Source organism: Carassius gibelio, chromosome B22, assembly GCF_023724105.1.
Source record: "Carassius gibelio isolate Cgi1373 ecotype wild population from Czech Republic chromosome B22, carGib1.2-hapl.c, whole genome shotgun sequence".
NCBI classification, from domain to species: domain Eukaryota; kingdom Metazoa; phylum Chordata; class Actinopteri; order Cypriniformes; family Cyprinidae; genus Carassius; species Carassius gibelio.
The window spans coordinates 7,397,708-7,415,921 of record NC_068417.1 but is presented as its reverse complement, the minus strand read 5'-3'; the positions used below and the strand labels follow the sequence as shown (position 1 = coordinate 7,415,921).

The window sequence follows — 18,214 nt, the reverse complement described above, 5'->3', positions numbered from 1 at the left end:
CTGTATACGGTCCTGGTGGACTATACACAGTAGCCAGAGCAAGAGATACATTAGATTTCTTTTGCATCTCTGAGAGTGTAGCATTTAGCAGAAGTATTTCAAAAGAGTTAAACCTGTATCCTGTTTTCTGGGTAACAATGAGAATATCACTATATATTGTTGCAACACCTCCACCACGAACAGTCTTTCAAAAGACAGTAACCTTTTGAAAGACAACAAGGAATCAGATCACCTTAAAAAGGGAAAAGACAACCTTTAAGCAGCATTTAAATCTCTATAGAAAATAATACTTGCATGTGGGTCTTTTTGTGGCTGTTAAAGATGAGTGTGCGTGTCATTCTTTTGGAGCTGGGCGTGTTCTCTCGTGTCTTCCGGGGCTGGCAGACTCGTGCGAAGTTTCAAAGGTTCACCAAACTAAATGATTCAGAGTTCGTCTCCCTCGTGTAGGGAGAGGCGAATATGAGAATAAACGGACATGAAAGCTTCCTAAGGAGCTATGAGAACAGGCATTCTCTCAGACACAGTGCTGAGACCAAGTACCCGATGAAGTGCCACGAGAACTTCCTGGGTCAATTCTCTTATGGAGCCACTGGTTCAAGCCTCTGTTCGTGTGAACAACCAATGAATGTCCGCGATTTGAAGTGGGAAAAAGTTCCTTTGTCTCTGGGAAAACACCCACTCGCGTAACTTATGGTGTTGTTAGAATTCAGCAGTTATATTCCAGCAAGATGGTAATTCCAGAATAAATACATTTTACATACATTTCCTATATGTGAATGGTTCAGTCAAACAAGACGGTTAAATAGATACCAAGAATGGCAGGTAAAAATTATGGAAATATAAAGTTATATTCATATGCAGAATAACACACATTTAAAGTTTGATTAACACACGATAAAATTGCAGATATTACAATTTGATATGGGAAGACAATACAGTCAATAAATTTAGAATACATTTTAAAAAGGAACTTTTCTCTTTTCTTACAAGAATCCCAGTTGGGTCATAAAGTGTATGACCTGGTCAGGGGTAGGGTTACAAACTCATGACTCTATTTGAGAACATTAATTACAAAAACATTTCCAAGTTACAACTCAGAAAAATCATAACTATCGCATGACAGGGCTTAACCAGTTAATGGGGAAGTCGTGGCCTAATGGTTAGAGGGTTGGACTCCCAATTGAAGGGTTGTGAGTTCTAGTCTCGGGCCGGACGGAATTGTGGGTGGGGGGAGTGCATGAACAGTTCTCTCTCCACCTTCAATACCTCGACTTAGGTGCCCTTGAGCTAGGCATCGAACCCCCAACTGCTCCCCGGGCGCCGCAGCATAAATGGCTGCCCACTGCTCCGGGTGTGCTCGTGTGTTCACTGCTTGGTGTGTGTGCATTTCGGATGGGTTAAATGCAGAGCACAAATTCTGAGTACGTCAATGTGAGAGGAAGGGGCTTAATACTGTCACTCAAATGAGCTGAATTTTATCTTTCCTTCTTTGTACGCTGATCTAAACAGCTGATTAGCTGATTTTCTTTAATCATTATTAATTATTATTTTCTCTTCTATGCTGTGTGTATAACACGGTCAGGTTCAGAGGTGTGTAAGAACATTACTATATTGCCTTCTTTGCTGGTTTAGGTTTATTGATTTGATTGATGAAAAAAACTAAAACTCACATGAAGACACAATTGTATGCTGAATTTTCTTTTCTGATATTACACATTAATGTAAGCTGAGCATTTGCTTTGATGTTCTTGAGTATGCAGTGTCTTTAACACAGTCAGGTTCAAATGTGGATGCAAAAACAAATCCATTAAAACTCTAACAGAGGTTTGTCAGAGTGTTGCCATTGTGCTATTGCATTGTGGGCAAGTGAGAAATGTTAAAGAGTAACTAAACCCTAAACCAACTTTTTTTAGTCAATGATCTGTAAGAATGGGGCTTTATTAGTGCTGTTCATTGATTAGAGTACCTTTTTTGACATTTGAGTATAAAGTGTTTTAATTCTACAAAATATGGTGTAAAAACGTCTGAGTGCTGCCCTCTTCAGGTTGAACGGTGGCTACTGCAGTTGATTTTTCCTATTGGATGTTGCGGTGGCAAGTGACGTAAGCGGTGGTAGGTGACGTAAGCAGTTTCCAGCTCACCACGCCCCTTGGTACGAGCTACCACGCCCCTGGCAGTATAAAACCATCTTGTTGCGTCAAAATCACTGTAGTGAGTCAGGAGTTGGAATTGCGAGTATTGATAACAACCAGGATAGACTATTATAGCATCTATTTAGCATAGCAATTATATAGTTATTTAGATCTTCAAGTTAGCGTAGATTTATCTGTATTTAGTACAGTTGTCAGGATGGTACAGAGGTGTGTTGCTAGTTGCAACAGCCCTGCTGGACCGCATAGTTTACCAGCAGACTTTAAAATTGGGTGCCAGTGGTTGCATGCACTTGGCCTGGAAGACCGAGAGTTCCCGCTTAGAGATGCAGTGTGCAAACTGCATTTTACATGGGATTGCTTCTCCAATGCAATGGAGGTGGAAATGGGCTTCTCCACACAGCTCGCGCTGAAAAGCGACGCGGTGCGGGAGTTAAAAGCGCAGTTTGAGCCAGCGGGAGAAAAAGTCCTCTATTTCAAATGATCGCTCTGTTGCAAAGCTACTTGCGTCATTACAGTCACTCTCCATTTTAGCGTCTCTGACGGCAGCTGTCAATCAATCCATCACTGCAGGTCTCAGGTTCACACCGCTCTCGCTCAGCCCTGCCCTTGGTTCGTCCCCTCTATCTCCGCTGTGATCTGCCCACTTTTCAGCATTTTTCAAATATTGTCAGTGGGTGGAGTCAGGCTCTGTACAGGGGTTTAGTTACATGGTATTAACATTAACATTTTTCATAACTCCATGTAATGTAAGTACTGTGGCAGTAGTAATGCAATATTTAGAAAATTTACTCTTGTACTCTTGATACTCAAGTACTTTTACAAACAAGTACTTCAGTACTTTTACTTAAGTCGACATCCGACTGTAGTACTTTTACTTGTACTTTAAAATTTAGCAAGGGGTATCTGTACTTTTACTCAAGTAATGAAGCCGTGGACTCTGTCCGCCTTTGGTAACTTTAATAGATTAAATGTAGTTATCCTGCCACAGTATAAGCTTTCAAGTTTTTACTTTTTTTTTTTTGTAAATGGTTTGTAAAAAATATCTTAATTTGTTACTGTTCAGCATTTCAGTAATGAAGCACTTACAGAAGCACATGGTATGTGTTAATGAGGAAATTTATTTTTAGTGTTAGTCACCAGTAAATAACAGAACATGAAAGATTTCAGAATAATGTTCAGAATAAAATGATGCCAAAAATAATTGAATAAAACACCCAAAGTAAATAAAAACTTCTGTGACGAGTGGGGCGGGGCCGAGGGACGTGGGAACGAGCAACACCTGCGACACTCACCGGTCTCGCTCCTCGTTCCCACGTCCCTCGGCCCGCCCCACTCATCACAACTTCCTTTAACACTTTTTAGTTATGGTATTATTATGATCAGCATCTTAGGTTTTATCTACTGCATGAGAGACTTTACAGTCCATGAACAGCTGACATCAGTTTTCTATCTTTTTTTTATCTTTTATGATCTGCTATAATTCATCATTTTTTTTAATCTACCAAAAAATGTATTTTGTATGATCATTTTAATTCAGGTCTATTAAAATCCACTCATCAAGGTCTACATGATCTCTTAATAATAACTGGTATGTTCAGTAAGTGATTAAAATCTGCATGACAGTGAGCCTTCAGGAGCATGTGGGAATAACCTTGATTATATGAAGAAAGAAAGAGAAAGACCGAATAACCCTTCAAATTCACTACAAAAGTCAAGTTGCCATTCATTTGGCTGATCAATAATTTTTCACATGACATGACATGACCATTTATCTTCCAGGTCCATTCTTAATCTTTTCACTTTATTCTGTTGTTTTTGAAACTCTTCAAGTCTCTCCTTGAGCTCCTGATTGTGCTGTTCTTTTCTCTCTCTGAAATCATTAAAATTTCTGGCTTCATCTTGATGTTTCTTCTTCATCCTCTCTATTTGTTCATTCTGTTGCTGTTTCATTTCATCACACTCTCTTTCTTCTCTGACTATTCTTTCTGTCTCCTCTCTTTCTCTTCTCTTGATCTCCTCCTCATGCTCTTGTTTCAGATCTTCTATCATTTTCTCCCATTTATTTCTCTTCTCCACTCGTCTCTCTTCATCCTCTCGTTTCCTTCTCCTCCACTCCTCTTTTCTCTCTCGCTCCAGCTGCTCACAATGTCTCTCCATTTCATTTATCTTTTCTTCATATTCTCTTTTCTTCTGTTCTGTCTCTCTTTTCAGTTTCTCTCTCTCCTCCTCTATCATCTGTTCTTCTTCTTCTCTGTTGTTTTCAAATTTCTTCCTTATCTTCTCCAGTTCTTCTTGTTTTTTTCTCAGTTGTTTCATGTGTCTCTCTTTTGACTCTCTTTCCTCTTCCTCTCGTTCTCTCATCTGTCTGTTCTTCTCTTCTTCCCATTCTCTCTGCTGTTGTTTAATTTCCTCTTGAGTCTCTTTGTCACTTTCAGTCTCTTTTATTTTTCTCTCCCATTCCTCTCTCTCTTTCTCTTCTTGTTCATTCCTCATTTGTTCCGCGAAATCTCTCTTTTTTATTTCCTCTTCCTGTTTTTTTCTTAACTCTACCATGATGTGTTCATGATCATTTTTCATTTTTTCTTGATCTTGTTTAAACTCTACTCCTCTCATTCTATCTTCTTCTTCTTCTCTTTCTTTTTGCTGTTTTTCATACTGTATTCTCTGATCTTCAATCTCTTTCTTCATCTTCTCTATTCTCTGATGATATTCATGTCTTTGCTGTTTCTCTTCTTCTGATCGTTTCTGATCCTCCGTCTCTTGTTTCTCCTGATCTGATTTTTCTTTCTCCTCAAATTCTCTCCTTAAGGTTTCCTCTTGTTCTCTGAACTTGTTCTTCAGCCTCTGTTTTTCCTCATGTATCTTTTGTTTTTTCTCATTTAGTGTTTTTTTCATGCTTTTAAATTGCATATCATATATGGCTTTTAATTCTTTAACTTCAGACTGATATTGTCTTTCGTTCTCTATTATCATTTCCCTTATTTTTTCTATGGAGATCTCTGCTGCGTAAAACATCTCATTAGTGAAGTATTGGCCTTGATTCATCTCTTTTATCATATTTAACAGATGAGTAACTTGTGTCTGATCATGATTTTCTGTTTTGTTAAAAGCCAGGAATCTGTTTCCACAGTCACTGATCAGTTTCTTGAGATCAGCATCTTTACTTTTCTCTACATATTGCTCTATCGTTTGTCCTCTCAGATTATCTCCTCTTGTGAAGAGAACAATGCAGAAATCTGCTGCTTTTGTGCCAAAGATCATCTTGATCATGTCTACAGTGTCTTTCTCCTCTGGAGTGATTTGTTCCACACTCAGCACAATGATGAAGGCATGTGGTCCAGGTGCTGACAGTGAAACACATTCCAATATTTCTTCCTGCATTTGTTCTTTTGTCAGTGTTGTGTCAAAGAGTCCTGGAGTATCAATAACAGATACTGACTGACCATCAACTTCACCAACTCCCTTCTGACAAACAGTGGTCACCAAACGTGAACTGGCTTCACTGTGAAACTCATAGTTTCCAAGGATAGTGTTTCCTGTTGCAGACTTTCCACTTCCTGTCCTCCCAAACAGTAAGATTCTCAAACATCCTGAATCTGATGAAGAATCGTCATCATCTGAAAATGACAATAAGAGTTTACATATGATCCTTAGCAACAAGTTCTAAACTCAAATCGGAAATGTAAACTGTTAATAAAATGTTATCAGTCTACTTAGTAGGTTCTCAAACATTAACCATTATACAGGTCACTTTGGGGGTGGGATGGGGGGTCTGGCAGAGCCAGAGGGGTGAGGGGGCAAGGTACAGCTGGAAGGCAGAGGCAAAGCCAGAGCTTTTCCAGCAGTGAAAAGGGAGACTTAGAGCTAGGTGAAACCAGAGCAACAAAGGGCAACTGGAGCTGGGTGTGAGCAATGGTGACAAAGGAGACTTGTAGCTGGGTGTGAACAGCACAGATGAAGTATATTTGGAGCTGGGTGGGACCAGCGGTGAATATGGAGATATGGGGCTGAGCAGGACCAACTGAAATTTACCCGCAACAATGAAGGACACTTGTAGCTGGGCAGGTCCAGAGACAAAGAAGGAGATTTCGAGCTTGGCAGAACCAGCAGTGAATAAGGGGACTTGAAGCTAAGCAGGGCAGATTGTGATGAAGGATTCTTGGAGCTAGGTGGGACAAGCAGTGAATAAGGGGACTTGAAGCTAAGCAGGGCCGATTGTGAAGAAGGATTCTTGGAGCTGAGTGGGACCATTAACATCAAAGGATGCTTGGAGTTGGGCAGGTCCAGCAACAATGAGGAAGACTTGTAGTTTGACAGGAATAGTGACAAAAAGAGCCTTGAAGATGGGCAGGACTGGCACTGACGAAGAATACTTAGAGCTGGGAAGGACGAGTAGTAACAAATGCCACGTTTCCACCGAAATTACCTGGAACATTTGTACCAGGAACTTTTTTTCTCTCAGCGGATACATGAGGACAGAGCTCCTGCTGATCGAGTGGAGCTCACCGTCTCCGAGATCGGCGAAACACATTTTTAAATAGGCGCTGTCTTTATAAATAAATCACATTTCATGACACAATAATAGTAATATTTTGAAAATAATCCAAATAAATTGTGGTTGAACCAAACCAATGCTGCATGAACTCAACCAATCAGGATGTTTAGTGCCCAAGTCATGCCCCCGAAAGTTCCGGAACTCTGAAGAAGTACTACCTCGCCAGCAGGGACTTTCTGGGGGGCATTTTTTTACCCGGAACTTTATTTAGTCCCCGGTTCCTGCGGCGGAAACACACCGAGTACCAGGCCAAAGTCCCTAGTTCCTGGATAAAGTTCCTGTGGTGGACACATGGCAAAAGGGGACTAGGAGCTGAGCAGGACTGATTGTGACAGAGGAGTCTCGGAGCTATGTGGGACCAGCAACAACAAAGAAGACTTAGAGCTGGGTGAGATGAACTGTAACAAAGGAGACTTGGAGCAGAACATGACCAGTGAGAAAAAACAACAGGATAAGGTCAGTGGCAAAGAAGGAGTCTTGGTTCTTGGTGAGCCCAGCAGCAGTGAGGTAGATTTGGTACTGAATGATAAACATTTGGAACTGTGCTGAACAAGTGATGATTTTGACAGCTTGAAAGTGGGTGGGACCAGCAGTAACTACAATATTGCAAACACCTCCTCATTTGGCTCACCACATAATAATTTATAATATTAAATAATTCAAGCTCCAGCTTTTATTGTGCACCTCAGCCAAGGGAGTGTGGCCAAAATGAAATTAGCATCTGGCAATTACTCTGCCTCAATTTTCATGGCAGAACAGGTAAAAGATGTGGACTAATTAGAAACCATTATAACTAATCAATAATTAGAACTCAAACATATATATACTAGTGGTGGGCATAGATTAATTTTTTAAAATCTAGATTAATCTCACTGTAATCTTGGAATTAATCTAGATTAAAATGGCTCATCTCCTGTTTCCAAAATACATCACAACGTGCTTGAGAAAGCTGTAAACTAATTCCACATTGCGCAAGGTTCAAACAACCTTATGACTGTTTCACACATACTCCATCTGCAGTGCATATGTGTTTCGTATTTTTTTATGCACCCATGTTAACGGATTCCAGCGTTCATGCGTTTGCGGTCCGTCGGTACATTCCAGGAGTGGTGCATCTGCAGTAGTACAGCGATCGTCCCCGTACCGAGTAGCAGACTGCAAACGCATCCTGTGTGAAAGCACAATGAGTATGAGTCCGTGCTGCTTCTGCACCACATACGAAATGAACACGGACTGCATACGTACTGCAGACAGAGTATGTGTGAAATAGGCATGCGTCTTGTCGAGTTTTCCATTGAGAAGCTTCTTAAAAAAATTCCCTGAAGCTAACCCGGCGGCTTCAGCTGCATCCATGTTAGCACGTCACGTTTGATGTGGTGAATTCACAGAATTCTCAACCCTCCTTTGAGAATAGATTAACGGCAATATTTTTTTTATCGCCCGATAAGAGTCTCCCGTTAGCGCAGCATGTTAACGGCGATAACTACTGATAATATAAAATATGAAAATATACTTTCACCGAAATGGCATTCGTTGTGAGTCTTGTGACTGCTGATTCTAAATATGCAATGAGTTATGTATTTCCTCAGCAATATAGCAACTACAAAAACTGTTTAAAAAGGCACAGTATAGTGCAATAAAAGCAGGGTGTTGTTTACATAAGGGATGATGCACGTCTAGCTTTGCATTAAACAATTTTAATGACAGTGATTTTAAAACGTTTAAAAATGGCGGCGCCCTGTTTGGCTGCGGCTGCATGGGCTCATGACAGTTTCGGATTTTCTGACCAAATTACTTTGTCTAAGATGACGGAAATAGCCGCCACTCAACATAAGGTAGTGTATGATCGGCAGCATCTACTGGAATTATGACCATACAGCGACTTCGGGTTCTTAGACAAAAGATCCCAGGAGTGTCTAAGTAGCCTGGGAGTGTTACACCGGCAAGATCCAGCAGCCGACAGTTTAGCAGACCCGCCTACCAATACAAGCCGACAGAGGAGAAAGCGGAGGCCGTGTGACTGGAGGCAGAAGCGCCATCTATCTTTCTCTCAAATGTCCGTTCCCTGGATGGAAAAATTGATCATCTGCAGCTGGAATTAACATCAAAACAAGAGGTTAGGAACTGCTGTGCTTTAATTCTGACAGAGACATGGCTAAACACATCAATCCCTGATAATGTTGTTAGCACTGATTAGCTATATTCCGTGCCGACAGGAGTCGCGAACTCTAATAACAACTGGTGTAAAAATGCTAGGACAGCCTCAATACATTGTTCATCGGACATTGAGCTTTTGACTATAATCTGCAGAACAGTCTACCTACCCAGAGAGTTTAGCTGTGTTATCATCACTGCTGTGTACATGCCTCCCAGTGCTAACACTAAGGTGGCTATGTCTGGTCTCTATCAGACCATCAGTGAGCTGAAATCCACTTATCCTGAGGGCATCTTCATTGTTGTTGGGGATTTTAACCAGGCCAACATGTAAATAGTTCTCCGACATTTCCACCAGCATGTGGAATTCGCAACTAGGGGGCAAAACATATTGGACAAGGCCTATACAAACATCAAAGGTGCATTCAGAGCAGCCCCCCGCCCCCAACTTGGCTCGTCAGACCATCTATCTGTTATGCTTATTCCTGCATACAAGCCCCTGCTCATCAGAGGGAAACCTACATTGAGGAAGTTGAGAATATGGTCGGAGGGGGCTATGGAGGCACTCCAGGACTGTTTTGATTGCACTGACTGGGACATGTTCAAGACAGCTGCCACCTACAACAGTCATACGAACATTGATGAGTACGCCATATCAGTGTCAGCTTACATTAGCAAATGCACAGAGGACGTCAGCGTCATGAAGACCATCATTTCCCGAGCCAATCAGAAACCCTGGCTGACTGCAGAAGTACGCAAGATGCTAAAAGCATGGAACATTGCCTTCAAGTCTGGTGACGTGGAGGCTCTGAGAACAGCAAGGGCAAATCTGAACCGTGCCATCAGGCTGGCAAAGCGTACTCACAGTAAAAAAATCCAGGACTTGTTCCATGACTCTACCAACATCAGCAACATGTGGAAAGGCATACGGGCTATCACCAATCACAAGGTAACTCCTCCATTTGAAAGTCAAGCTGACTCTGTCCTCCTCGATGAACTAAATATTTTTTTGCGAGGTTTGAGGCACTAAACAGCACCCGTGCTGAGAAAGCAGTTCCCCATCAACAAGAAAATACACTTTGCCTGGACATAACTGATGTGCGGAAGTCTCTGAGGAGGGTAAACATCCGGAAGGTCAGGCCCTGATAACATACAGGGGCGAGTGCTCAAGGAATGTGCAGACCAGCTGGCTTGTGTTCTGATGGATATTTTTAACATCTCGCTAGACCAAGCCATAGTGCCATCATGCCTAAAGACCACCACCATCATCCCAGTGCCAAAAAAATCTCGGATCACCTCTCTAAATGACTACCGGCCCATTGCACTGACTTCCATCATAATGAAGTGTTTTGAAAGGCTGGTCAAAGACTACATCATCTCTATAGACTCCCTCTCACGCTTGACCCCTTTCAGTTTGCCTACCGGCCAAATCGCTCCGCTGAGGATGCCATCTCCTCCGCTTTACACTTGAGCCTTGCACATCTGGAGGAGAAGAACACGCATGTTAGGCTGTTGTTTCTGGACTTCAGTTCAGCTTTTAATTCCATCATCCCTCAACATCTGGTAGACAAACTGAAACCTCTGGGCTTCAGCACCCCCTTGCGGAACTGGCTGCTTGATTTCCTCACTGACAGACCTCAGTCAGTACGGGTTGGACAGAATACCTCCAGCGTCATCACCCTCAGCACAGGCTCTCCTCAGGGTTGTGTCCTGAGTCCCTTGTTGTTCACCCTGATGACACATGATTGCGTTCCTAGGCATGTCACAAATCACATCGTGAAATTTGCGGATGACACAACAGTGGTAGGCCTCATCAGGGATGACAAGGACCTGGCCTACAGAGAAGAGGTGGAGCAGTTGGTGGGCTGGTGCAGAGATGACAGCCTGATCCTGAATGTAGACAAGAACAAAGAACTCATTGTTCACTTCAGGAAGAACCAGCCCAACCATGCTCCACTACTCATCAACAACATAACCGTGGAGGTGGTTAGCAGTACAAAGTTTCTGGGGGTGCTTATGACAAACAATTTTACCTGGTCTGTAAACACTGCATCACTGGTGAAGAGGGCACAGCAGCGGATGTACTTCCTACAGAGGATGAGAAGAGCCCATCTGCCCCCACCTATCCTCACCATATTTTACAAACGCACTATAGAGAGCATCTTGACCAGCTGTATCTCAGTGTGGTGTGGAGGCTGTAGTGCCTCTGACTGGAAGGATATGAGAAGAGTGGTGAGGACAGCAGAGAGAATCATCGTCACTTCTCTCCCCTCCATTCAGGACATTGCAGAGAACCGCTGTGCATCTCGGGCCAAAAAATCTGTAGCGACTCCTCTCACCCCCATTATGGTCTGTTTATTCTGCTGGCCTCCGGAAAGAGGTTCCACAGCATGCGGTGTAGGACCACCAGGTTTTATAACAGTTTTTTTCCCCAAGCCATCAGACTGTTGAACACTTAAACACTTTGTACTGAAACTGTGGCCTATGCAAAGAAATTTTGTTCTTGTTGTATACTGAATGACAATAAAAGTCTGTCAAGTCAAGTCAAGTCAAAACAGTGATTTTACCTCCTTTTTGCTGAGAAATATAATGTAGTGATCCACTGTATAGGCTACTTTATTAATTATTGTTGCAGGACAACAAGGCAAAGTTGACAACAAGCTTCTGTGCTCCTGAATGTTTCTGAATTTGTGCAGCGTGATCTCCAATCTCTCTCTCTCTCTCTCTGTGTTTGTGTGTGAGTGATGTGTATGTGTGTGTGTGTGTGTGTGTTTGTTTGTTTGTTTGTGTCAATGAAAGCAGCACATTAATATAAAACTGTAATGTAACTGGCTTTGAACTACCTGTGCATTAGACTGTTTTAATGCATACCGGCCAGTCAATCAGAATTGAGTATTCAGATAGACCATAGTATAAACCTCTTTGCTAATTTAACTGGTTGTTTTGATTTGTTTGTATACTGACCCTCAGAACTTTCTGTGTAAAGATCCTCAAATATATGTCTTTCTTCTTCCTTTTCTTCTCTTTCTCGTTTCTGTTTCTCCCATTCTTCTCGTTCACTCTTCAGCTCCTCTCTTATCTTTCTCTCTTGTTCTTCTATGTTTTTAATGTCTGTTTTATATTGTTTTTCCCTTTCAATATATTCATCTTCTCTTCTCTTTCTTTCTTTTTCATGATTTTGTCTTTCTTTCTCCATCATTTTCATTCTCTCTCTCTCTTGTTCATGTTTGAACTGAAGATCTTCTCTTTCTCTCTGTCTTCTTTCTCTCTCTCGTTTAAGTTTCTGATAATAGTCATCCCATGTTTCCTGTTCTATCTTTCTCCTTCTGTCCTCCTCTTCATCTCTTTTTCGTTTTGCTTCTTGTTCCTGTCTCTCCCATTCCTCTCGTTCTCTTTTCATCTCAGTTTTATATCGTTCTTCTCTCTCCCTAAATTCCTCTTCTCTTCTCTTCCTTTCTTTGTCATGAGTCTCTCTTTCCTCATCAATCATCAGCTTCATTCGCTTTTTCTCTTTTTCATGTTTGTATTGGAGATCTTCCTTCTCTCTTTCCATTCTCTCTCTCTCTTCTATAAGTCTCTGGTTACATTCATCCCATGTTGCCTGCTCTTTCTTTCTCCATTTTTCCTCCTCTTCTTCTCTTCTTTGTCTTTCCTGTTGTTTCTGTTTCTCCCATTCCTCTCGTTCTCTCTTCAGCTCCTCTCGTATCTTTTTCTCTTGTTCCTCTCTTTCTTTGATGTCTCTTTTATATTGTTCTTCTCTCTCAATAAATTCTTCTTCTCTTCTCTTTCTCTCTTTCTCATGATTCTGTCTTTTTTCCTCTATCTTCATCTTCATCTTCTTTTTCTCTTCTTCATGTCTGTTTATCAGTTCTTCTCTTTCTCTGATCACTTGCTCCACTTTCTCCATCAATATGCTCTTCTGTTGTTCTTGTAGTTCTCTCTCCATCACTCTGAACATCTTACACGAGTAGTAACTCCCTCCGTTTGTCTTCACCATGTTGTCTATCTTCTGCAGTAGATCAGTCACCTGTGTTCGGTCTCTAGTCTCTTTATTATTGAACACATGATATCTGTTTTCACACACACCAATCAGCTGTTTTAAAGCAGATCCAGGGTTTCCCAGATACTGTTCAATGGTTTTGTCATTCAGATCATCTCCTCTGGTGAAGAGCACCATCGTGTACTTTAAAGAGTTTTCACCAAACGTCTCTTGGATGATCTTCACTGCTGTTTTCTCTTCTTGAGTGAATCGTTGTCCTAAATTAAGCACAATGATGAACACATGTGGTCCAGGCAGGATCATGGAGATGCAGTTGCTGATTTCTCTCTGGATTTCTTCATTACTGAGTTCAGTATCAAACAGTCCTGGAGTGTCGATCACAGTAATGTGTCTGCTGTTGATTTCAGCTGTCTCTCTATGACACACTTTAGTAATAGATGTTTCAGAAATGTCTGATTTAAGCACTTTTCTTCCTAAGATGGTGTTTCCTGTTGAACTTTTCCCGACTCCAGTTTTTCCCAGCAGCACAATCCTTATTTCATCTTCTCTTTCTCTTGAAGCTAAGGATAGATCAAATAAAAATTAAAAACATTAAATTGAATTTCAAGCTAATATTGTCAATTATACGTCATCATAGAATATGTATAATGTTTTATATTATCATATTATTTCTTCCAAACTCTGCATGTAATGTTATTTTTATCTTAAAATACATGCAGATTTTCTGCTCATTACCTTGTGACTGAAACCACATATGAAATGATTTCCGCAGTTTTTCCATCGGTGCCTTTAACAGTGTTTCTGTCGAGAACAAATGCCACTATTTTTTTTGTTTTACCAACCATATGCTTCAATTTCTGCTTTCACAGTATTAATGGACAAAAGTCATTCATGAAAAGAAAAAGACTTTAACAAACCTCTTCCATCACATCCTGTTTCTGTGCACTCTCTGAGATCAGAATCCTCCTCTTCATTGTCATCTCTGACTGAATCCACTGATGATCCATCAACTCCATCCTCATACATGTTACCAATGAGAACCTCCTCTGTCTTTCTGAACAACTCTGATCGCCATCCCGGGTTTCTTGTATCAAACTGAAGATGTCTTCCTCCACACTCCTTTATTAAATCATGAATAGCATTATTCCTATAAGTCAATATGTACCAATGTGTCTCTTCATCAGTAGTCACCACTATAGTGTGTTTCATGCCCTGCTCACTGAAGAGGTTCAGCACAGTTTTTACTCTCTGACTGTCGTTCTCACTGAAGTCTTTGTACTGCAGTACGAGTATGATCACATGAGGTCCTGGAGCAGACAGAGACACACACTCTCTCACTTTCTGGATTATCAGATGATGTGAGAGATTTGGCTCGAGCAGGTGAGTGTTGATGACTGTGATGTGTCTTTTCTCCTCCTTTCCATCGATTCTCACATTGTGCTGCTGTAAATAAGATGGATCTTCCCTGTGAAATTCTGTTGTATCCAATATAATGTTTTCCAATCGGCTGTTTTCTAATTCATTTTTTCCTACTAGAAGAATTCTCAGATTACTCACTGAAAAAGAGCACAAAAACACATGTTGGGTCTTCATGTTAAGGGGACATTCCAAAGACATAATGATTTTTCTACCATGCAAAATTTATTTTCTAGGGCTGCCCCCTAATAGTCAAGTAATCGTTAGTCAACCAGAAGAGGATTGTTAGACAAAATTTTTAGTCTCTTAGTCGCAGAAAAAAAAATCCATAGACAAAGTCAAGCAGTTCATGAAGAAGACAGCTATATGGTAATACATTAGCCTACATCAGACAGAACATTCAGACCAATCATTCATCGACCTTAAATATGGCATATCATCTAAAAATATGTAAGCATTAGCAACTTTACCTGGCAGCTTAATCTAATGTTAAACCTCACGGTCGGAAACTGCGTCTTGGTAGTAAAAACACGGAATGGTTTTGCAGCGTACAGTGTCACAAACAGAATGAGGCGATCCACCGGAAAAAAGAATGAATGAACAATAGGCGGAAGATAGTTTATCTGAATTTGGTGCTCCCTCCTGGAAGCTGGTGACGCGCTCTGACGCACCTGTCAGCTGATGGAGGCGGAAGTTATAGCGATCGACTTTTCCTTTGTTTCTTTTAATTTTTCAACAGTTTTTATATATGTGAGAGTGTGTTTTATGTTGAATGTGAATGTATCTACATGATTACCATCTGTTTGCATGCAAATCAGCCCACATCAGCACTTATTTGCATCGTAATTCATTGTAAAATATGCATCTCTAGCAATCTCAGGATGTTCTATAATTGGCAAACAAAGTTAAATCTTTTTTTTTTAGTTTTCTTATTATTCTTATTTTTCTTACTCAAATTATTCTTATTGTATTTTTCTAGTGCTCAAATAAATCATTTATATGATGTCTGAGTTTCTGTCTAGTGTTTTATAATTGAAAAAAAAAAACTATGCAGTGGTATGTTTACTGACCAAATAGTTTGTAGAAGCCTTCAATATTATTCTAATTTTTCATTATATTGCAACCCATTACTTTTCTAGATTGCTCCAGGACTCATTTCATGTATTTTTATATCAAATAAAAAAATATTTAAGAGTGGTAAAAAAAAAAATTCAAGGCACTTCAGTGTCTATAACTTTTAATATTTTTGAGCATTAGCAAATCTGGTTGATAAAAAGTGAAGCCCAAAGGGTCTTCTTTCTAAAGACACCACAATTATGTTTGTAACACACTGAAGTAGGAAACTATTACAATTATAAGTTAGTTAGAGCAATTTCAGCTGTGAGTCCCATAATGGGGGGTGCCGGCTAACAGGTTAAAGGGTCAAGGGTCAGTCATAGAATCCCAGATGTCAATCCATGCCTGGTTGTATGGGGGTACTTGATGGTGCTTAATACTCTCAAATAAAAGCAAATGCAATTAAAAGATCTGGGAAACTATCTAACCTTTTTTTGCAGTATTGAGCAATGTAGCCAATCAAAGACATATCTGTTGATTTCTTCAACACAATGGTAAATCAGAAACATTTAAGTTTTCAGAATTCACTCACTGCTGAAAGAGTTAGAGTTTTGCACACTCGTGAATCATCTCATAACTAATTATTAAGTGCGGAAACGATAAGAACTGATTCTTTTATTGATAATAAAGGAAGCGGGTTTTGCGTGTTTTTCTATCTAGACTATAATCCATTCAGAATTTGAATGAAACTTTTGTTTTTCAGACACATACATGCTGCAAAGTTTAAGGAATTATGCCGGATTCATTCTCTAAATATAAGTGATGCAATGGATGGGACAAAAAAGTGTTTTATTCTTGAACCAGTCCTGGCCAAACTTCCACAAACAATGTGCGTCCTGAGTGAGATCCAGTTCATGGACTAAAATCATAGCACACTGTTTTGATGCACAGGCTACATCTGAAAAAGGGGGTTGATTCCTTGCTCAAGGTCATCTCAGTTGTGAGTTACAAGCATGCAAAAGAGTGCAGTACATTCTTTCCCACCACCTACATTTCCTGCCTGCACTGAGACCAGAATTCATGACCTTTGGATAACAAGTCTATCTTTCCAACCATTAAGTCACAAATGCCAGTAAACTTGATGGTGTTTGCTTGTGCATTTGGAAAGAATCATTTTGAAAATGAAAAGGATTTATTCATCTGTATTTGGAATAGAATGGATGTACCAGGCTAATAATGCATTGGAATATATATATATTCCGATACTGATTAGACAGCATGATAATTGCACGGTATGATAATTGCCACAATAAACCAGAGCTGTTGCCTGTGAATTGAATGTTCATCTTTCTACCATAAGCCATCTCCAAAGGCGTTTCAGATAATTTGACTGCCAAATTCTCTGAAATGCCTTTGGAGACCAACTGGCCTCACAACCGCAGACCATGTGAAACCTCACCAGCCCAGGACCTCCACATCCAGCATCTTCACGAACAAGATCATCTGAGACCATCCACCCGTACAGCTGCTACAATAATCATTTGCATAACCAAAGAATTTCTGCACAAACTGTCAAAAACAGTCTTAGGGAAGCTCATCTGGATGCTCATCATCCTCATCAGGGTCTCGACCTGAATGCAGTTCGTCATCGTGACTGACTTGAGATGGCAAATGCTCACATTTGACAGCATCTGGCACTTTGGAGAGGTGTTCTCTTCACGGATGAATCCTGGTTTTCACTGTACAGGGCAGATGGCAGGCAGCGTGTATGGCGTCGTGTGGGTGATTGGTTTGCTGATGTCAGTGGCCCATGGTGGCAGTGGGGTCATGGTATGGACAGGCATATGTTATAGACAACGAACACAGGTGCATTTTATTGATGGCATTTTGAATGCACAGAGATACCGTGACAAGATCCTTAGTCCCAGTGTTGTGACCATCACCTCATGTTGCAGCATGATAATGCACGGTCTCATGTTGCAAGGATCTGTACACAATTCCTGGAAGCTGAAAATATCCTAGTTTTTGCATGGCCAGCATACTCACCGGAAATGTCACCCATTGAGCATGTTTGGGATGCTCTGGATCGGTGTATATGACAGCGTGTTCCAGTTCCTGCCAATATCCAGCATCTTCACACAGCCATTGAAGAGGAGTGGACCAACATCCCACAGGCCACAAACAACAACCAGATCAACTCTATGTGAAGGAGATGTGTTGCACTGCGTGAGGCAAATGGTGGTCACACCAGATACTGACAACTCCCCCCACCCCCACCGGACCCCCGATACAGTAAAACTGTACATTTTACAGTGTCCTTTTATTGTTACACCTTTGCAATTATCATGCTGTCTAATCAGCATGTTGTGAGGTGGGTGGATTATCTCGGCAAAGGAGAAGTGTGTGTGTGTGTTTGTGTGTATGTGTCCGGAGAGAGATAGATAATGCACACAGAGCTGAAAGGGCTTGCATAAAGCATGTTTGGCTTTAGATAAAAATACTAGAGGACAAAGCTGCATTGGGATAGGGGCATGTTTGTTTTAGTCCAAGTCACTAACTTGAGTGCCCATCTCTGGCATAAAGCAGGAAAACAGGTAAATGGCGCTAGGGGAAAACCTTGTTGAACATGTAATCCTGGTTCCCTGACAAGTCATCTGACAAGACACTACGGGGAATGCTTCCAGCATGACCAGTATCTGAATCACATGTTAAAATGCCTGAGGACACATGACTTGCAAGTAACGTACTTGGGGGAGGAGCATGCATGTTCAGTCCTTGAAGGGGAGGAATGTGCTAATTGCAAGAATTTTTTAGTGTAGAATCTGTGTTCATGTTTATCTCTTTTCGTGAGGGAAATGGGGCAAGGATCTGAACCCAACA

At 40.9% G+C, this 18,214-nt stretch overlaps 2 protein-coding genes across 2 annotated transcripts in view; one reads left to right on the top strand and one right to left on the bottom strand.

Annotated features, from left to right (window-relative positions):
* LOC127987724 (gastrula zinc finger protein XlCGF49.1-like) overlaps positions 1 to 18,214 on the top strand; it is a 198,857-nt gene that overhangs the window by 99,112 nt on the left and 81,531 nt on the right. The gene's annotated exons all lie outside the window — the stretch shown is intronic.
* LOC127987696 (trichohyalin-like) lies at positions 3,569 to 14,087 on the bottom strand. Its single transcript, XM_052590055.1, has 4 exons — positions 13,780 to 14,087; positions 13,598 to 13,663; positions 11,827 to 13,422; positions 3,569 to 5,770 (listed from the first exon to the last, which is right to left on the bottom strand). Exons 1-4 carry the CDS (start codon positions 14,069 to 14,071, stop codon positions 3,900 to 3,902), a joined length of 3,825 nt encoding a protein of 1,274 aa, XP_052446015.1. The 5' UTR covers positions 14,072 to 14,087; the 3' UTR covers positions 3,569 to 3,899.

Bases quoted from the DNA above. Each gene is read 5' to 3' on its own strand.
- LOC127987696 (XM_052590055.1), bottom strand. From the start codon at position 14,071: ATGAAACACACTATAGTGGTGACTACTGATGAAGAGACACATTGGTAC. The intron at 13,423-13,597 runs GTAATGAGCAGA...ATCTATCCTTAG, and splicing joins TATGTGGTTTCAGTCACAAG to CTTCAAGAGAAAGAGAAGAT. The intron at 5,771-11,826 runs GTCAGTATACAA...TGTCATTTTCAG, and splicing joins TTACACAGAAAGTTCTGAGG to ATGATGACGATTCTTCATCA.